Source organism: Anolis sagrei, chromosome 6 (genome assembly GCF_037176765.1).
Source record: "Anolis sagrei isolate rAnoSag1 chromosome 6, rAnoSag1.mat, whole genome shotgun sequence".
Taxonomy (NCBI): domain Eukaryota; kingdom Metazoa; phylum Chordata; class Lepidosauria; order Squamata; family Dactyloidae; genus Anolis; species Anolis sagrei.
In genome coordinates, this window is record NC_090026.1 from 3,520,553 (window position 1) to 3,543,344 (window position 22,792).

General features: G+C 46.4%; 1 protein-coding gene across 1 annotated transcript in view; it reads right to left on the reverse strand.

The window, feature by feature from the left end:
- The window catches only part of FGF11 (fibroblast growth factor 11), an 86,063-nt gene extending 63,508 nt beyond the window's left edge, over positions 1–22,555 (reverse strand). The window contains exon 1 of the mRNA XM_060779906.2: positions 21,523–22,555. Within this exon, the coding sequence (XP_060635889.1) occupies positions 21,523–21,715 (193 nt within the window). The 5' untranslated portion in view covers positions 21,716–22,555. The remainder of the gene's footprint in view (positions 1–21,522) is intronic.
- Positions 22,556–22,792: the final 237 nt, after the last annotated feature.

The window sequence follows — 22,792 nt, forward strand, 5'->3', positions numbered from 1 at the left end:
CAGAGAAGTCAACCATAGCAGAGCTCTTGATTTAACCAACCCAGACACAGGGTTTGATCTAAGAACACAGAAATGCTGGACCACTCTGACAACCACCATGGCCACACAGCGAAGCTACTGAAAACCACAAGCATGTGGATAATTTCAGCGGAATGGAGGAAACCATGAAAATGAACACAGTCTGGCTCCCAGTATTAAAAAAACTCTAAAATCAGGACAGTAAATAAAGAACAAAACACTCAGAAAACAGGGGAATTTCAGACAAGAAACAATCAGGGCCAGCTAACACCTCCCAACAAAGGATTCCCTCAGGCAGCAACCCACCTGCCTTTGAAGCTCCAAAGCCATTCAATGCTAATCAAGGTGGCCAATTCTAACATTCACTCTTGCCTCCAACAGACAATAATTCTTTCTTTTTCCCACCCTGGACATCCTTCCGCAGATATATAATCCTCACTTGCCTAGTTTCCAACAAACCTCACAATCTCTGAGGATGCCTGCCATAGGTGTAGGCGAAACGTCAGGAGAGAATGCTTCTGGAACATGGCCATACAGCTCAGAAAACTCATAGCAACCCAGTTTTTATTTTTTGACACCCCTTTAGCTGCTTTAATACTGTGGAAGTTTGGGAGAAGTAGTTTGGTCAGGCACCATCACTTGAGCAGAGAAGGCTAAAGGCTTTGGGAAACTACAACTCCCAGGTCTCCATTGCATTGAACCCTGGGACTTCATGGGAGCCCCAAGCTTCCACTGCTTTAATACTATGGAAGATTGAGAGATTAAGTTTGGTCAGGCACCATCCCTCTCGTGCAGAGAAGGCTAAAGGCCTTGGGAAACTACCACTCCCAGGTCTCCATCGCATTGAGCCATGGGACTTCATGGCTTACACTTCTTAAGCCATGATTTACACTAGCATTAAAGAAGCTTACACTTCTTTAATGCTATGGAAGCTTGGGAGATGTAGTTTGGTCAGGTACCATCACTCTTGAGCAGAGAAGGCTAAAGGCCTTGGGAAACTACAGCTCCCAGATCTCTATCACATTGAGCCATAGGACTTCATGGGAGTCCCAAGCTTCCACTGCTTTAATTGGGAGATGTAGTTTGGTCAGGCACCATCACACTTGCACAGACAAGGCTAAAGACCTTGAGAAATTACCACTCCCTGATCTTCCATGCTATGGAAGCTTGGGAGGTGAAGTTTGGTCAGGCACCGTCCCTCTTGTGCGGTGAAGGCTAAAGACCTTGGGAAACTACCACTCCCAGGTCTCCATCGCATTGAGCCATGGGACTTCATGGGAGTCCCAAGCTTACCTTGCTTTAATGTAAACAGTGGCACCATCCCTCTTGAGCAGAGAAGGCTAAAGGCCTTGGGAAACTACCACTCGCAGGTCTCCATCGCATTGGGCCATGGGACTTCATGGGAGTCCCAAGCTTACACTTCTTTAATGCTATGGAAACTTGGGAGATGTAGTTTGGTCAGGTACCATCACTCTTGAGCAGAGAAGGCTAAAGGCCTTGGGAAACTACCACTCCCTGATCTTCCATAGCATTGAGCCATGGGACTTCATGGGAGTCCCAAGCATGACCTGCTTTAATGCTATGGAAGTTTGGGAGATGGTCAGGCATCATCACACTTGAGCAAGGAAGGCTAAAGGCCTTGGGAAACTACAACTCCCAGATCTCCATCGCATTAAGCCATGGGACTTCATGGGAGTCCTAAGCTTCCACTGCTTTAATGCTATGGAAGCTTGGGAGATGTAGTTTGGTCAGGCACTGTCACTCTTGCACAGACAAGGCTAAAGGCCTTGGGAAACTACCACTCCCTGATCTTCCATAGCATTGAGCCATGGGACTTCATGGAAGTCTCAAGCTTTCACTGCTTTAATGCTATGGAAGCTTGGGAGATGTAGTTTGGTCAGACACCGTCACTCCTGCGCAGAGAAGGCTAAAGGCCTTGGGAAACTACCACTCCCAGATCTCCATTGCATTAAGCCATGGGACTTCATGGGAGTCCCAAGCTTCCACTGCTTTAATGCTATGGAAGCTTGGGAGATGTAGTTTGGTCAGGCACTGTCAGTCTTGAGCAGAGAAGGCTATAGGCCTTGGAAAACTACAACTCCCAGGTCTCCATCGCATTGAGCCATGGGACTTCATGGGAGTCCCAAGCATGACCTGCTTTAATGCTATGGAAGTTTGGGAGATGGTCAGGCATCATCACACTTGAGCAAGGAAGGCTAAAGGCCTTGGGAAACTACAACTCCCAGATCTCCATCGCATTAAGCCATGGGACTTCATGGGAGTCCTAAGCTTCCATTGCTTTAATGCTATGGAAGCTTGGGAGATGTAGTTTGGTCAGACACCGTCAGAGAAGGCTATAGACCTTGGGAAACCACATCTCCCAGGTCTCCCATCGCATTGAGCCATGGGATTTCCAAGGATGTCGAACTGCATCACAGCTACGTGTAGAGTCACCCTTCAGGCCTCCATCAATCAGAAGCCAATCTCAAGGCAGGGCTCACTCCGATTGTTGTCACCACCCCGAAAGCGATTAGCGTGCCTTTATGACTCCTGATTGGGCCATATTTCGAAACCAAGCTAAAAAAACCTTCTGCCGTTTCATTTAGAGGCTTTTAAAATTAATGGAGTATCTTGTATTTTTTTAAGTGCTGCGGGGAAATGTCAACCGCTTGCTTCCGCCTGGCAGCCGGTAATTCAATCTCCATCCCTCTGCCACCGCAAATTCATTTTATTTATGTATTTTATTTATGCGTGCCGCCCCGGAACTCAATCTTCATCTCGCCAGGCAGGACTGGCTTACGTGAGGGTCTCAAGCTCTACGCTGGGATGCTTACGAGAGAGGGAAAGCAGGCGCATCTACACGGCAGATTTGATGCAATTTAGCACCACTTTCCCTGCCATGGCTCTGCTCTACGGAATAATGGGAGTCGGAGTTCTACAAGGCCTTTAGCCATCTCTGAGAAAGAGTTCTCAGGCCTCACCAAACTACAGATCCCACAAATACATAGCATAGTTGCCGGGACTGTTAAAGCAGGGTCAAACTATGTTCATTTGACAGTGTAGATGCACCCAAAGAGGACTCCTGGGCATGTCAAGAGTGTATGCAATTCTGTTTATACATAGATATCTATACATGAGTATGTGTGTATACGTTTGTGATTATATGAGTGGGTGTGGGTGTATGGTTATATGTATACATGTGTGTGAGAGAGAGTGGTTAAGTGTATATATGTGCACATGGTAAATGCATATTTATGTGTCTATATATATATATGTATATGTATGTGTATATGTATATGTGTGTGTATATATATATATATATGTGCATAATTGTGTGTATATGTGTGTATATATGTATGTTTATATATATATATATATGTTTGTGTGTGTGTATATGTATATATATATGTCTGTGTTTATGTGTGTATATATGTGCATGTATGTATGTGTGTGTGTATATATATATATATATGTCGGTGTTTATGTGTGTATATACGTGCATGTATATATGTGTATGTGTGTATATGTGTGTTCATACATGTGTGTGTGCTTATGTGTATATATATGTGTGTGTGATAAATGTATACTTATGTGTGTATGTATATATATGTGTGTTTTTGTGTATGTATATTATCTCTATGTTTATGTGTGTATATATGTGAATGTATATGTGTATATGTATGTGTGTGTATGTGTGTTTATACATATGTGTGTGGTTATGTGTATATCTATGTCTGTGTGGTAAATGTATATTTATGTGTTTATGCATACAAGTGTGTTTGTGTGTGTATATATATATATATATATATATGTTTGTGTGTATATGTATATATGTGTGTGTGTGCATATGTAGTAAATATATATTTATGTGTGTATCTAAATATTTTTGTGTTTGTGTATATATATGTGTGTGTTTGGGTTTATGTGTATAAGATAAAGGTATATATAAATGTATATATATGTGTCTGTGTGTTTATATGTCGATGTGCATGTGTGTATGTGTGTACAGACACACACATATAGAACCAATCAGTAAACACTTGGCCATGTAAGTGATCAAATGTTTGCAGCTTTGCTCGTTAAGAGATGGAAGTAATAGATGCCTGCCTATACCTTGCAATACCGTATAGGTGGATGGTGAAATCCCTTCCATTTTGCAGAGTTGCAAGGCCATTTATGAGTAACCAAGCAGGACGCCGTCCAGCATTATTATCCTTATTGCTATTAATATGAGGATTTCCCCTCTTCATCGAGACTCAATGCCATCCACAACAATCAAGCAGAAGGGATAGGAAAGCCTCACTTGGATGAGTTCTAGGTAATGCAAACCAGGTAATGTGAAGTTATTGCTTGGAAATATTCCCCAAAATACCATATGGCCCCCATATCCACGGGACCAGTATCATAGAATCATAGAATCATAGAATCAAAGAGTTGGAAGAGACCTCATGGGCCATCCAGTCCAACCCCATTCTGCCAAGAAGCAGGAATATTGCATTCAAATCACCCCCGACAGATGGCCATCCAGCCTCTGCTTAAAAGCCTCCACCACACTCCGGGGCAGAGAGTTCCACTGCTGAACGGCTCTCACAGTCAGGAAGTTCTTCCTCATGTTCAGATGGAATCTCCTCTCTTGTAGTTTGAAGCCGTTGTTCCGCATCCTAGTCTCCAAGGAAGCAGAAAACAAGCTTGCTCCCTCCTCCCTGTGGCTTCCTCTCACATATTTATACATGGCTATCATATCCCCTCTCAGCCTTCTCTTCTTCAGGCTAAACATGCCCAGCTCCTTAAGCCGCTCCTCATAGGGCTTGTTCTCCAGACCTTTTATCATTTTAGTCGCCCTCTTCTGGACACATTCCAGCTTGTCAATATCTCTCTTGAATTGTGGTGCCCAGAACTGGACACAATATTCCAGGTGTGGTCTAACCAAAACAGAATAGAGGGGTAGCATTACTTCCCTAGATCTAGACACTAGATCTATAGGAAAAAAATCTTGAGCGGAATTCGACCAGTTGTACCATGATTGCCATTTCCACCATTGGTGGTATCCACCATTCCTTGCTTGGCATTTTCAGAGTCTTGCTGGTGATTCTATGGGTTTTTTCCCCTCCAGTTTATCCCATTCCTCCTTTCACCAAAAGCAGAATCTTCCATTGACAGACATCTCTATTTGTGAAATATTATTGATTTTCATGATTTTCATTTTTCAAAAAAGGAAACCGTCTCTTGTAATGACGTTTATAGTCAATAGGGGGCTCTGGACAAAACAAGATTTCTTTCTAAAAGTATTTCCGACATTTCTTAATTTAAATTTTCAGGTCTTTAAAACACCCTGGTTCTCATGTCCTCCACTAATATAGGCAGGAGACAGTTCCCATTTCAGAGACATGAAACAAGGCCTTTATTCCTATCTGATTCGATATCAATATGACCAATAATCTATTAAAATCTATTGCTCTATATCACCCCCTAGTGGTTATTCTGGTGACAACAGGCTCCAATTACTCCTGATGCAAAGGGCCATTGTAAGTCTACATTGGAGCCCCCAGGTGGCGCAGTGGGTTAAACCCCTGTCCCGGCAGGACTAAAGACCAACAGGTCGGAGGTTCAAATCCAGGGAGAGGCGGATGAGCTCCCTCTATCAGTTCCATCTCCTCATTCGGGGACATGAGAGAAGCCTCCCACAAGGACGATAAAAACATCAAATCATCCAGGCGTCCCTGGGCAACGTCCTTGCAGACTGCCAATTCTCTCACACCAGAAGCGACTTGCAGTTTCTCAAGTTGCTCCTGACATGACAAAAAAAAGTCTACATCTCGTTCTTCGATAGAGCTACAAGCTGGGTAGATGCAGGGAATGCCGTGGATGTAGCGTACCTGGACTTCAGGAAGGCCTTCTTTGACAAGGTCCCCCATGACCTTCTGGCAAGGAAACTAGTCCAATGTGGGCGAGGCAAAACTACGGTGAGGTGGATCTGGAATTGGTTAAGTGGACGAACACAGAGAGCGCTCACTAATGCTTCCTCTTCATCTTGGAAAGAAGTGACAAGTGGAGTGCCGCAGGGTTCCGTCCTGGGCCCGGTCCTGATCAACATCTTTATTAACGACTTAGATGAAGGGCTAGAAGGCAGGATCATCAAGTTTGCAGACGACACCAAATTGGGAGGGATAGCCAAGACTCCAGAGGACAGGAGCAGGAGTCAAAACCATCTTGACAGATTAGAGAGATGATGGGCCAAAACTAACAAAATGAAGTTCAACAGTGACAAATGCAAGATACTCCACTTTGGCAGAAAAAATGAAATGCAAAGATACAGAATGGGGGACAATGCCTGGCTCGAGAGCAGTACATGTGAAAAAGATCTTGGAGTCCTCGTGGACAACAAGTTCAACATGAGCCAACAATGTGATGTGGCGGCAAAAAAAGCCAATGGGATTTTGGCCTGCATTAATAGGAGCATAGTGTCTAGATCTAGGGAAGTCATGCTCCCCATGCTCTATTCCGCTTTGGTTAGACCACATTACCTGGAATATTGTGTCCAATTCTGGGCACCACAATTCAAGAGAGATACTGACAAGCTGGAATGTGTCCAGAGAAAGAGGGCGACTCAAATGATCAAGGGTCTGGAGAACAAGCCCTATGAGGAGCGGCTTAGGGAACTGGGCATATTTAGCCTGAAGAAGAGAAGGCTGAGAGGAGATATGATAGCCATGTATAAATATGTGAGAGGAAGCCACAGGGAGGAGGGAGCAAGCTTGTTTTCTGCTTCCCTGGAGACTAGGACGCGGAACAATGGCTTCAAACTACAAGAGAGGAGATTCCACCTGAACATTAGGAAGAACTTCCTGACTGTGAGAGCCGTTCAGCAGTGGAACTCTCTGCCCCGGAGTGTGGTGGAGGCTCCTTCTTTGGAAGCTTTTAAGCAGAGGCTGGATGGCCATCTGTCAGGGGTGATTTGAATGCAATATTCCTTCTTCTTGGCAGAATGGGGTTGGACTGGATGGCCCATGAGGTCTCTTCCAACTCTTTGATTCTATGATTCTATGATTCTATGATCTTGCACGATCTCAATATCACTTGTCCCCATCTCCACACCCATCTGAAGGAAAATAACATTGCGGAACAGACCCTATTATTTCAATGGGGTTCACTATTATTATCACCAGAAGTGCGGGGACGTGAGAGAAGCCTATGTCTATGTCTGTATATGTTGTATGTAAAAATTGGCATTGAATGATTGCCATATATGTGTACATTGTAATCCGCCCTGAGTCCCCTGCGGGGTGAGAAGGGCGGAATATAAATGCTGTAAATAATAATAATAATAATAATAATAATAATAATAATAATAAATAAATAAGCCTCCCAAAAGGATGGTGAAACATCAAAACATTTGGGCGTCCCCTTGGCAACGTCCTTGCAAACAGCCAATTCTCTCACACCAGAAGCAACTTGTAATTTCTCAAATCACTCTTGACACAAACATACACACACTCACAATCACCAGAAGCATGGTCTCTACTGTTGACCCTGAGACATTACAATTGGCAAGTGATATTTAGAGAAAGCACACTTGTACACCACCATAGGGAAGAACTAAGGAAACAAGATGGCTCAGGCAAAGTCCTATTCCTTCAATCCCTTCAAACATAGCATTCACTGAAGATGAACTAAATCTGGCTACCAATATTAAAAAACTCTAAAATTACAACAGCACAACAACAGAGAGGAAACAAGCAAGGCCATCTAATCAACTCTCAACAAAAGATTCCTCCCGGTACTGCCAGGCCATCAAATGCGAATCAAGGTGGTCAGTTGAAACATTCACACATAGCTCCAGCAGACAAGAGTCCTTTGTCTCACCCTGCTCATTCCACAGATATATAAACCCTTTTTCCTAGTTCCAACTGACCTCACTACCTCTGAGGATGCTTGCCATAGATGCAGGCGAAACGTCAGGAGAAAATGCCTCTAGACCAGTGGTTCTCAACCTTCCTAATGGCGTGACCCTTTAATACAGTCCCCCATGTTGTGGTGACCCCCCAACCATAACATTGTTTTCATTGCTGCTTCATAACAGTCATTTTACTACTGTTATAAATCGTATTGTAAATATCTGATATGCAGGATGCATTTTCATTCACTGGACCAAACTGGGCACAAATACCCAATACACCCAAATGTGAATGCTAGTGGGGTTGGGCGAGGATTGATTTTGTAATTTGGGAGTTGTGGTTGCTAGGATTTATAGTTCACCTACAATCAAAGTGCATTCTGAACTCCACCAGCGATGGATTTGAACCAAACTTGGCTCCCATGACCAATGGAAAACATTGGAAGGGTTTGATGGGCATTGACCTTGAGTTTGGGAGTTGTAGTTCACCTATATCCAGAGAGCACTGTGGACTCATGCAATGGTGGATCTGGACCAAACCTGGCATGAATACTCAATATGCCCAAATGTGAACACTGGCGGAGTCCGCGGAAAATAGATCTTGACATTTGGGAGTTGTAGTTGCTGGGATTTATAGTTCATTACAATCAAAGAACATTCTGAACTCCACCAACCATAGAATTGGCTCAAACTTCCCACATGGAATCCCCATGACCATCAGAAAATACTGTGTTTTCTTATGGTCTTTGGCGACCCCTCTGACACCCCCTCGCGACCCCCTCAGGGGTCCCGACCCCCAGGTTGAGAAGCACTGCTCTAGACGATGGCCATATAGCCCAAAAAAACCTACAGCAACCCATAGCATTCACTATTACTTATCGTCTTTGGCGACCCCTCTGACACCCCCTCGCGACCCCCTCAGGGGTCCCGACCCCCAGGTTGAGAAGCACTGCTCTAGACGATGGCCATATAGCCCAAAAAAACCTACAGCAACCCATAGCATTCACTATTACTTATGGTCTTTGGCGACCCCTCTGACACCCCCTCGTGACCCCCTCAGGGGTCCCGACCCCCAGGTTGAGAAGCACTGCTCTAGACCATGGCCATATAGCCCGAAAAAACCTACAGCAACCCATAGCATTCACTATTACTTATGGTCTTTGGCGACCCCTCTGACCCCCCCTCGTGACCCCCTCAGGGGTCCCGACCCCCAGGTTGAGAAGCACTGCTCTAGACCATGGCCATATAGCCCGAAAAAACCTACAGCAACCCATAGCATTCACTATTACTTATGGTCTTTGGCGACCCCTCTGACACCCCCTCGTGACCCCCTCAGGGGTCCCGACCCCCAGGTTGAGAAGCACTGCTCTAGACGATGGCCATATAGCCCGAAAAAACCTACAGCAACCCATAGCATTCACTATTACTTATGGTCTTTGGCGACCCCTCTGACCCCCCCTCGTGACCCCCTCAGGGGTCCCGACCCCCAGGTTGAGAAGCACTGCTCTAGACGATGGCCATATAGCCCGAAAAAACCTACAGCAACCCATAGCATTCACTATTACTTATGGTCTTTGGCGACCCCTCTGACACCCCCTCGTGACCCCCTCAGGGGTCCCGACCCCCAGGTTGAGAAGCACTGCTCTAGACCATGGCCATATAGCCCGAAAAAACCTACAGCAACCCATAGCATTCACTATTACTTATGGTCTTTGGCGACCCCTCTGACACCCCCTCGTGACCCCCTCAGGGGTCCCGACCCCCAGGTTGAGAAGCACTGCTCTAGACGATGGCCATATAGCCCGAAAAAACCTACAGCAACCCATAGCATTCACTATTACTTATGGTCTTTGGCGACCCCTCTGACCCCCCCTCGTGACCCCCTCAGGGGTCCCGACCCCCAGGTTGAGAAGCACTGCTCTAGACGATGGCCATATAGCCCGAAAAAACCTACAGCAACCCATAGCATTCACTATTACTTATGGTCTTTGGCGACCCCTCTGACACCCCCTCGTGACCCCCTCAGGGGTCCCGACCCCCAGGTTGAGAAGCACTGCTCTAGACCATGGCCATATAGCCCGAAAAAACCTACAGCAACCCATAGCATTCACTATTACTTATGGTCTTTGGCGACCCCTCTGACACCCCCTCGTGACCCCCTCAGGGGTCCCGACCCCCAGGTTGAGAAGCACTGCTCTAGACGATGGCCATATAGCCCGAAAAAACCTACAGCAACCCATAGCATTCACTATTACTTATGGTCTTTGGCGACCCCTCTGACCCCCCCTCGTGACCCCCTCAGGGGTCCCGACCCCCAGGTTGAGAAGCACTGCTCTAGACGATGGCCATATAGCCCGAAAAAACCTACAGCAACCCATAGCATTCACTATTACTTATGGTCTTTGGCGACCCCTCTGACACCCCCTCGTGACCCCCTCAGGGGTCCCGACCCCCAGGTTGAGAAGCACTGCTCTAGACCATGGCCATATAGCCCGAAAAAACCTACAGCAACCCATAGCATTCACTATTACTTATGGTCTTTGGCGACCCCTCTGACACCCCCTCGTGACCCCCTCAGGGGTCCCGACCCCCAGGTTGAGAAGCACTGCTCTAGACCATGGCCATATAGCCCGAAAAAACCTACAGCAACCCATAGCATTCACTATTACTGTTAACTGCAACTGAACAGTGCCCCCTGTTGTTGACTCCTGGAACTGCAATCTGGGATAAGGACCACCCAAAACATGTTTGATCCTGGATTTTTCACAATATCAACATTGCCTCATCCCATTCTTGTACCTGCCTGAAGAAATCACCAACATGTAGACCCATCATTTCAATAGGGTTCACTATTGCTTTCGAGGACAGTACCCCCTGCTGGTGACCGTGAGGCATTGCAATCAATATATAGTTTTAGAGAAGCTATCCTCGAAGATTTCCATTGGGAGAAACCAAGGAAAAGAGAGGGCCCATGCAGTGTCCCCCCCCCCCCCCATTATTGCCATCAACTTCAAGAATGATACCCCTTGCTGTTGAATGACATTGCAGATGCTTTTTTGGGATGTCACACTGGGACGAGCCAAAGCCACAGTTATGGAAGAACCCAACAAAATAGAAGTCCACGTAGTGTCCCATTATCGTGCCAAAATAGCTCCTCTAGACCAGTGGTTCTCAACCTTCCTAATGCCACGACTCCTTAATACACTTCCTCATGATATGGTGACCTCCAACCATAACATTAGTGTATTGTCAAAGGCTTTCATGGCTGGAATCGCTAGGTTCCTCTGGGTTTTTTCGGGCTATAGGGCCATGTTCTAGAGGCATTTCTCCTGACGTTTCGCCTGCATCTATGGCAAGCATCCTCAGAGGTAGTGAGGTCTGTTGGAAGTAGGACAATGGGTTTATATATCTGTGGAATGGCTGGGGTGGGGCAAGGAGATTTTCCCAGGCTCAGGCAGGCCTTCAAATGCTAATAAAGGTGATCAGTTGAAACATTCACACCCAGCTCCAGCAGGGAAGAGCTCTTTGCCCCACCCCAGCCATTCCACAGATATATAAACCCATTGTCCTAATTCCAACAGACATCACTACCTCTGAGGATGCTTGCCATAGATGCAGGCGAAACGTCAGGAGAGAATGCCTCTAGAACATGGCTCTATAGCCCGAAAAAACCCACAAGAACCATAACATTAGTTATTGCTACTTCATAACAGAAATTTTGCTGCTGTTATGAATCGTAATGCAAATATCCGATATGCAGGATGTATTTTCGTTCACTGGACCAAATTTGGCACAAATACCCAATACATCCAAATTTGAATACTGGTAGGACTGGGGGAGGGTATTGATTTTGTCCTGCGGGAGTTGTAGTTGCTGGGATTTATAGTTCACCTACAATCAAAGTGCATTCTGAACTCCACCAACGATGGAATTGAATCAAACTTGGCACACAGGACTCCCATGACCAACAGAAAATACTGGAATGGTTTGATGGGCATTGATCTTGAGTTTGGGAGTTGTAGTTCACCTACACTGTGGACTCAAACAATGATGGATCTGGACCAAACTTGGCATGAATTCTTAATATGCCTAAATCTAAACACTGGTGGAGTTTGAGGAAAATAGACCTTGACATTTGGGAGTTGTAGTTTCTGGGATTCATAGTTCAACTACAATCAAAGAGCATTCTGAACCCTACCAACGATCGAATTGGGCCAAACTTCCCACACAGAACCGCCATGACCAATAGAAAATACTATGTTTTCTGGTGGTCTTTAGTGACCCCTCTGACACCCCCTCGTGACCCCTCCAGGGGTCCCGACCCCCAGGTTGAGAAACACTGCTCTAGACCATGGCCATATAGCCCGAAAAAACTACAACAACCCAGCTTCTCTGTTGTTATCAACCTCAAGAATGATGCCCTCTGCTGTTGGCCCCAAGGCATTGCAGATAATGTGAGAGATGCCCACACTCGAGCATCACCATTGGCAAGACCCAATGGAAAAGAGAGGACTCATGTAGCATCCCATTCCCCTGACAAAACAGGGTTTGCTATTGCTATCAACTTCAAGAGTGATTGGCCCCTGCTGTTGACCCCAAGACAAGGCAGAAGCCACACTTGGATGAACCAAAGCAACACTTAGGGAGGAACCCAACAATATAGAGCCGTGGTTCTCAACCTGGGCTCCCCAGATGTTTTTGGCCTCCAACTCCCAGAAATCCTAACAGCTGGTGAAGTGGTTGGGATTTCTGGGAGTTGTAGGCCAAAAACATCTGGGGACCCCAGGTTGAGAAACACTGATATAGAGGATCATGTAGTTCCCATTACCCTGCAAGAATAGCTTCACTATTGCTATCGACTTCAAGAACAATGCCCCCTACTGTTGACCCCGAGACATTGTGGACAATTTCAAAGAAGCCACACTAGAACACCACCATTGGCAAGAACCAAGGCTAGCGGAAGACCCACGTGGTGTCCCATTCTCCCGAAAAAATAGCTTCACTATTGCTATCAACCACGAGAACGATGCCCCCTGCTGTTGACCCCGAGGCACTACAGATGCTTTTTTGAGAAGCCACACTGAGACGAAACAAAGTCACACTTAGGGAAAAACCCAACAAAATAGAGGGCCATGCAACATCCCCTTATCCCCTATCATTCTTGCTATCGACTTCAAGAATCATAGAATTATAGAATTAGAGAGTTGGAAGAGACCCCATGGGCCATCCAGTCCAACCCCATTCTGCCAAGAAGCAGGAATATTGCATTCAAATCACCCCTGACAGATGGCCATCCAGCCTCTGTTTAAAAGTCTCTAAAGAAGGAGCCTCCACCACACTCCGGGGCAGAGAGTTCCACTGCTGAACGGCTCTCACAGTCAGGAAGTTCTTCCTCATGTTCAGATGGAATCGCCTTTCTTGTAGTTCGAAGCCAAGAATAATGCCCCCTGCTGTTGACTCCAAGGCATTGCAAATAATGTTAGTGTAGTCGCACTAGAACACCACCATTGGCAAGAATCAAGAAAAATAGAAGGCCTGTCCAGCGTCCTAGTCTGCTGAAAAATAGAGTTCACTATTACATCGACTTCAAAAAGGATGCCCCCTGCTGTTGACCCCAAGGCATTGCAGGCAATGTTAGCGAAGCCATACTTGAACATCACAATCGGCAAGACCCAAGGAAAATAAAGGGCCCATGCAGCATCCCATTCCCCCCAAAAGATAGGTTTACTATGACTATCGACCTCAAGAATGATGTCCCCTGCTGTTGACCCCGAGACATTGCAGATAATGTTAGAGAAGGCACACTGGAACACAGAGGTGGCCCTAGGTAATTTTCAATGCTAAGCAAACAGTATTTTAGCACACACATACCCCCCAACCAATCACAGATATATATTTTCTGTGGGAGTTCTGTGTGCCATATCTGGTTCAATTCCATCATTGGTGGAGTTCAGAATGCTCTTTGATTGTAGGTGAACTATACATCCCAGTAACTACAACTCGCATATGTCAAGGTCTATTTTCCCCCAAGAGTGCCTCAAGAGCGCCCCTGGGCAAAATCAACTATACTGCAAATGCTTACTTCGCGTACTGGGTTGAGCCGCCCCTGCTGGAACACCACCATTGGCAAGGACCAAGGAATAGAGAAGGTCCATGCAGTGTCCCATTATTGCTATCAAGCTCAAGAAGGATGCCCCCTGCTGCTGACCCCTAGGCATTGCAGATGCTTTTTTAAGAAGCTACATTCAGATGAAACGAAGCCAAACTTAGGGAAGAACCCAACAAAATAAAGGGCCATGCAGCATCCTGTTACCTCCTATTGTTCTTGCTATCCACCCCAAGAATTGCAGTTTCTCAAGTCGCTCCTGACACGACAAAAAACCCAAACAAAATCACCAAGAATGGTGCCCTCTGCTGTTGACCCCAGGGCATTGCAGGAAATTTTAGAGAAGCCACACTCGAACACCACTATCGGGAAGAACCAATGAAAATAGGGGGCCCATTCAGTGTCTCATTCTCCTGGAAAAAGGTTCACTATTACTATTGACTTCAAGAAGGATGCCCCCTGCTGTTGACCCTAAGGCATTGCAGATGATTGTTAGAGATGCCACATTCAGATGAACCAAAGCCACACTTAGGGAAGGACCCACAAAAATATAGAGATCCATGCAGCATCCCATTACCCCCCATGCAGCATCCCATTATCGGGAAGAACCAATGAAAATAGAGGGCCCTGACAAAAAGAGTTCACTATTGCTATTGACTTCAAGAAGGACGCCCCCTGCTGTTGACCCTGAGGCATTGCAGGCAATGTTAGAGAAGCCACACTCGAACACCACCATTGGCAAATGCAGGTCCCATGCAGCAACCTGTCCCCCCCCAAAAAACAGGGTTTACTATTGTTATCGACTTCAGGAATGATGCCCCCTGCTGTTGACCCCTAGGCATTGCAGATGCCTTTTTGAGAAACCACACTCAGATGAATCAAAGCTACACTTAGGGAAGAACCCACAAAAATATAAAGGTCCATGCAGCATCCCATTCCCCCGAAAAAATGGGGTTCACCATTGTTATTGACTTTAGTCATGATGCCTCCTGCTGTTAACCCCAAGACAACGCAGATGCTTGTTTGAAGTGCCACACTCGGACGAAGCAATGCCACTTTTAGGGAAGAACCCAACAAGATAGAGGGCCACACAGCATCCTGTTATCCCCTATCGTTCTTGCTATTGACCTCAAGAATGATGCCCCCTGCTGTTGACCCCGAGGTATTGCAGATAATGTTAGAGAAGCTACACTCCAACATCAAAATCGGAAAGAACCAAGGAAAATAGAGTGTCCATGCAGCCTCCCATTCCCACCAAAAGTAGGATTCACCATTGTTATTGACGCCAAAAGTAGGATTCACCATTGTTATTGACGCCAAAAGTAGGATTCACCATTGTTATCGACGTCAGGCATGATGCCCCCTGCTGTTGACCCCAAGGTATTGCAGATAATGTTAGAGACGCTACACTCCAACATCAAAATCGGAAAGAACCAAGGAAAATAGAGTGTCCATGCAGTGTCCTATTCCCACCAAAAGTAGGGTTCACCATTGTTATTGACATCAGGCATGATGCCCCCTGCTGTTGACCCCAAGGCATTTCAGATGCTTGTTAGAGATGCCACACTCGGACGAACCAAAGTTACAATTAGGGAAGAACCCAACAAAACAGAGGTCCATGCAGCATCCCATTACTCCCCATCATTCTTGCTATCGACCTCAAGAATGATGCCCCCTGCTGCTGACCCCCATGTATTGCAGATAGTTAGAGATGCCACACTTGGACAAACCAAAGCCATATTTGGGAACAACCCACAAAAATGTAGATATCCATGCAGCATCCCATTACCCCCCATCATTCTTGCTATCGACCGCAAGAGGGATGCCCCCTGCTGCTGACCCCAAGGCATTGCTGATAATGTTAGAGATGCCACACTTGGACGAACCAAAGCCACATTTGGGAACAACCCACAAAAATATAGATATCCATGCAGAATCCCATTACCCCCCATCATTCTTGCTATCGAGCTCAAGAACGATGCCACCTCCTGTTGACCCCGATGTATTGCAGATAATGTTAGAGAAGCTACACTCCAACATCAAAATTGGCAAGAACCCAGGAAAATAGAGGGTCAATGCAGTGTCCCATTTCCCCCAAAAGTAGGGTTCACCATTGTTATTGACATCAGGCATGATGCCCCCTACTGTTGACCCCAAGGCATTTCAGATGCCTGTTAGAGATGCCACACTCGGACGGACCAAAGTTACACTTAGGGAAGAACCCAACAAAATAGAGATGCCACACTTGGACAAACCAAAGCCACATTTGGGAATAACCCACAAAAATATAGATATCCATGCAGCATCCCATTACCCCCCATCATTCTTGCTATCGAGCTCAAAAAGGATGCCCCCTGCTGTTGACCCCAATGTATTGCAGATAATGTTAGAGATGCCACACTTGGACAAGCCAAAGCCACCTTTGGGAACAACCCACAAAAATATAGATATCTATGCAGCATCCCATTACTCCCCATCATTCTTGCTATCGACCGCAAGAAGGATGCCCCCTGCTGTTGACCCCAATGTATTGCAGACAATGTTAGAGATGCCACACTTGGACAAGCCAAAGCCACATTTGGGAACAACTCACAAAAATATAGATATCCATGCAGAATCCCATTACCCCCCATCATTCTTGCTATTGACCTCAAGAACGATGCCCCCTGCTGTTGACCCCGATGTATTGCAGATAATGTTAGAGAAGCCACACTCCAACATCAAAATTGGCAAGAACCAAGGAAAATAGAGTGTCCATGCAGTGTCCCATTCCCCCCAAAAGTAGGGTTCACCATTGTTATCGACGTCAGGCATGATGCCCCCTGCTGTTGACCCCAAGGCAATTCAGATGCTTGTTAGAGATGCCACACTTGGACAAACCAAAGCTACACTTAGGGAAGAACCCAACAAAATAGAGGTCCATGCAGCATCCTGTTACCCTCCCCCCCCCATCATTCTTGCAATTGACCGCAAGAAGGATGCCCCCTGCTGTTGACCCCAAGGCATTGCAAATAATGTTAGAGATGCCACACTTGGACAAACCAAAGCCACCTTTGGGAACAACCCACAAAAATATAGATATCCATGCAGAATCCCATTACCCCCATCATTCTTGCTATCCACCTCAAGAAGGATGCCCCCTGCTGTTGACCCCAATGTATTGCTGATAATGTTAGAGATGCCACACTTGGATGAACCAAAGCCACATTTGGGAACAACCCACAAAAATATAGATATCCATGCAGAATCCCATTACCCCCCATCATTCTTGCTATCGAGCTCAAGAACAATGCCACCTCCTGTTGACCCCGATGTATTGCAGATAATGTTAGAGAAGCTACACTCCAACATCAAAATTGGCAAGAACCAAGGAAAATAGAGGGTCAATGCAGTGTCCCATTTCCCCCAAAAGTAGGGTTCACCATTGTTATTGACATCAGGCATGATGCCCCCTACTGTTGACCCCAAGGCATTTCAGATGCCTGTTAGAGATGCCACACTCGGACGGACCAAAGTTACACTTAGGGAAGAACCCAACAAAATAGAGATGCCACACTTGGACAAACCAAAGCCACATTTGGGAATAACCCACAAAAATATAGATATCCATGCAGCATCCCATTACCCCCCATCATTCTTGCTATCGAGCTCAAGAAGGATGCCCCCTGCTGTTGACCCCAATGTATTGCAGATAATGTTAGAGATGCCACACTTGGACAAGCCAAAGCCACCTTTGGGAACAACCCACAAAAATATAGATATCTATGCAGCATCCCATTACTCCCCATCATTCTTGCTATCGACCGCAAGAAGGATGCCCCCTGCTGTTGACCCCAATGTATTGCAGACAATGTTAGAGATGCCACACTTGGACAAGCCAAAGCCACCTTTGGGAACAACCCACAAAAATATAGATATCCATGCAGAATCCCATTACCCCTCCATCATTCTTGCTATCGACCTCAAGAATTATGCCCCCTGCTGTTGACCCCAATGTATTGCAAATAATGTTAGAGATGCCACACTTGGACAAGCCAAAGCCACATTTGGGAACAACTCACAAAAATATAGATATCCATGCAGAATCCCATTACCCCCCATCATTCTTGCTATTGACCTCAAGAACGATGCCCCCTGCTGTTGACCCCGATGTATTGCAGATAATGTTAGAGAAGCCACACTCCAACATCAAAATTGGCAAGAACCAAGGAAAATAGAGTGTCCATGCAGTGTCCCATTCCCCCCAAAAGTAGGGTTCACCATTGTTATCGACGTCAGGCATGATGCCCCCTGCTGTTGACCCCAAGGCAATTCAGATGCTTGTTAGAGATGCCACACTTGGACAAACCAAAGCTACACTTAGGGAAGAACCCAACAAAATAGAGGTCCATGCAGCATCCTGTTACCCTCCCCCCCCCCATCATTCTTGCAATTGACCGCAAGAAGGATGCCCCCTGCTGTTGACCCCAAGGCATTGCAAATAATGTTAGAGATGCCACACTTGGACAAACCAAAGCCACCTTTGGGAACAACCCACAAAAATATAGATATCCATGCAGAATCCCATTACCCCCCATCATTCTTGCTATCCACCTCAAGAAGGATGCCCCCTGCTGTTGACCCCAATGTATTGCTGATAATGTTAGAGATGCCACACTTGGATGAACCAAAGCCACATTTGGGAACAACCCACAAAAATATAGATATCCATGCAGAATCCCATTACCCCCCATCATTCTTGCTATCCACCTCAAGAAGGATGCCCCCTGCTGTTGACCCCAATGTATTGCTGATAATGTTAGAGATGCCACACTTGGATGAACCAAAGCCACATTTGGGAACAACCCACAAAAATATAGATATCCATGCAGAATCCCATTATCCCCATCATTCTTGCTATTGACCGCAAGAACGATGCCCCCTGCTGTTGACCCCAATGTATTGCAGATAATGTTAGAGATGCCACACTTGGACGAACCAAAGCCACGTTTGGGAACAACCCACAAAAATCTAGATATCCATGCAGCATCCCATTACCCCCCATCATTCTTGCTATCGACCTCAAGAATTATGCCCCCTCCTGTTGACCCCAATGTATTGCAGATAATGTTAGAGATGCCACACTTGGACGAACCAAAGCCACATTTGGGAACAATCCTCAAAAATATAGAGATCCATGCAGAATCCCATTATCCCCATCATTCTTGCTATCGACCGCAAGAAGGATGCCCCCTGCTGTTGACCCCAATGTATTGCAGATAATGTTAGAGAAGCTACACTCCAACATCAAAATTGGCAAGAACCAAGGAAAATAGAGGGTCAATGCAGTGTCCCATTCCCCCCAAAAGTAGGGTTCACCATTGTTATTGACATCAGGCATGATGCCCCCTTCTGTTGACCCCAAGGCAATTCAGATGCTTGTTAGAGATGCCACACTTGGACAAACCAAAGCTACACTTAGGGAAGAACTCAACAAAATAGAGGTCCATGCAGCATCCCATTACTCCCCATCATTCTTGCTATCGACCTCAAGAACAATGCCCCCTGCTGTTGACCCCGATATATTGCAGATAATGTTAGAGATGCCACACTTGGACAAACCAAAGCCATATTTGGGAACAACCCACAAAAATGTAGATATCCATGCAGGATCCCATTACCCCCCATCATTCTTGCTATCGACCTCAAGAACGATGCCCCCTCTGTTGACCCAATGTATTACAGATAATGTTAGAGATGCCACACTTGGACGAACCAAAGGTATATTTGGGAACAACCCACAAAAATATAGATATCCATGCAGAATCCCATTATCCCCATCATTCTTGCTATCGAGCTCAAGAACGATGCCACCTACTGTTGACCCCGATGTATTGCAGATAATGTTAGAGATGCCACACTCCAACATCAAAATTGGCAAGAACCAAGGAAAATAGAGGGTCAATGCAGTGTCCCATTCCCCCCAAAAGTAGGGTTCACCATTGTTATTGACGTCAGGCATGATGCCCCCTGCTGTTGACCCCAAGGCATTTCAGATGCTTGTTAGAGATGCCACACTCGGACAGACCAAAGTTACACTTAGGGAAGAACCCAACAAAATAGAGATGCCACACTTGGACAAACCAAAGCCACATTTGGGAATAACCCACAAAAATATAGATATCCATGCAGCATCCCATTACCCCCCATCATTCTTGCTATCGACCTCAAGAACTATGCCCCCTGCTGTTGACCCCAAGGCATTGCTGATAATGTTGGAGATACCACACTTGGACGAACCAAAGCCACATTTGGGAACAATCCATGCAGAATCCCATTACCCACCATCATTCTTGCTATTGACCTCAAGAAGGATGCCCCCTGCTGTTGACCCCAAGGCATTGCTGATAATGTTAGAGATGCCACACTTGGACGAACCAAAGCCACGTTTGGGAACAACCCACAAAAATATAGATATTCATGCAGAATCCCATTACCCCCCATCATTCTTGCTATCGACCTCAAGAACGATGCCCCCTGCTGTTGACCCCAATGTATTGCAGATAATGTTAGAGATGCCACACTTGGACGAACCAAAGCCACATTTGGGAACAACCCACAAAAATATAGATATCCATGCGGAATCCCATTACCCCCCATCATTCTTGCTATCGACCTCAAGAATGATGCCCCCTGCTGTTGACCCAGATGTATTGCAGATAATGTTAGAGATGCCACACTCCAACATCAAAATTGGCAAGAACCAAGGAAAATAGAGGGTCAATGCAGTGTCCCATTCCCCCCAAAAGTAGGGTTCAACATTGTTATTGACGTCAGGCATGATGCCCCCTGCTGTTGACCCCAAGGCATTTCAGATGCTTGTTAGAGATGCCACACTCGGACAGACCAAAGTTACACTTAGGGAAGAACCCAACAAAATAGAGATGCCACACTTGGACAAACCAAAGCCACCTTTGGGAACAACCCACAAAAATATAGATATCCATGCAGAATCCCATTACCCCCCATCATTCTTGCTATCCACCTCAAGAAGGATGCCCCCTGCTGTTGACCCCGATGTATTGCAGATAATGTTAGAGATGCCACACTTGGACAAACCAAAGCTACATTTGGGAATAACCCACAAAAATATAGATATCCATGCAGAATCCCACTACCCCCCCCTCATTCTTGCTATCGATCTCGAGAATGATGCCCCCTGCTGTTGACCCCAATGTATTGCAGATAATGTTAGAGATGTCACACTTGGACGAACCAAAGCCACATTTGGGAATAACCCACAAAAATCTAGATATCCATGCAGCATCCCATTACTCCCCATCATTCTTGCTATCGACCGCAAGAATGATGCCCCCTGCTGCTGACCCCAATGTATTGCAGATAATGTTAGCAAAGCCACACTGAAGGAAAGCAGAGGGTGGGAAGTCCCCCTGTCCCCCACAATGAGGCCTTGGAGGGGGTCAGGGCCCCTCTTTTTTGGGGTGCAAGACTGAGGAAGACTTACCCGGCGTCTTCTCCAGCCGGCCCTTTCGCCCCCCGCACAGCCTGACTTTGGAGATGAGGAAGAGCAGCTGTTTCTGGCATAGGGACTTGGTGCCCCGCGGGCAGACCTTCCTTTGGGTGGAGACGGGCCGGCTGGCTACGGGGTCCCGGATCTCCCGCTTCTGCCGGATCAGGGAGCTGGCTAGCGCGGCCATAGCTGCCCCATCCGGGGGCAAAGGGCAGCGGGCCCAGGAGGGCGAGGGGGATCCGAACCCAGGCCCCTTCTCCTCCTCCTCTTCCTCCTCTTCCTCCTCCTTGGCTTCTCTTCCTTCCTGGATGAAGGGTCAACTTGTCTCCAAAAGTCGGTTTCCTCCTGCCGGTTCCGGAGATAAGGACAAAACCCAAGGTCTGACCGAGAAAGAGAAGAGACATAAAAAAGAGAGAAAAATATATATACTGATACAGAATAACCTATATCGATATATAGCAGTGCTTCATCAATATCAACGTATAGAGACGAGATGCCATCTCTCACATCCGGCGATGGCAAAAGTCCTAAGAAAGACCGGGTGGCGAAAAAAGAGAAAAGAGGGTGGGTTCTCTCCGGCTTGATCCCATTCGTGCTCCTTGATTCGTTCTTTCTCTTTTTCTATCTCCCCTTCTTTCGTTCTTTCTTTCCTCTCTCTCTCGCTTCTGTTCTTTCTTTCTTCTCTCTCTGTGTTCTTTCTTTCTTTCCTCCCTTCTTTCTTCCTCTCTGGGAAAAGGTGGGGGAGGCGCAGAGGAGGAGACCCCAATGTCCTTCAGAGCTTGGGAGGTTAATTAGGAAGGGAGGATGGGGAAAGGGATGCCAGCGGAGAGAGAGAACCAAAGGAAGAGAGAGAAAAGGGTAGGTGGGTGGCTGGCTAGGAGAGGGACCTGGCCAGCGATGCTAACCCAAGCGTGCAAGGGCGTGTTTGGAGTGTGTGCGAGAGTGTGCGGTTGTGCAAGGGAGAGTGTGTTTGGGTGTGTGAGTGTGTGGCGGGGATGGAGGAGCGAGGGAATGGAGCAGACGAAAAGGGAGGGGTGGGAAGGGATGGAGAAATGGAGAGAGAGAGAGGGATTTTGTCACACTCGCACAGGACAAAGCCAGCCAATATGGGGAAGGCATCAGTCTCAATTTGGGGACCAAGAGGAAGGCACCCGGAAAGAGAAACCACCCTCTTTTATCCCTTTTTTCCATCCCTTCTTTCCTAGGACTTTTGGGCATTGCAAGGTGGGATCTTGTCCTAGCAATCCTATATATTGATATAATA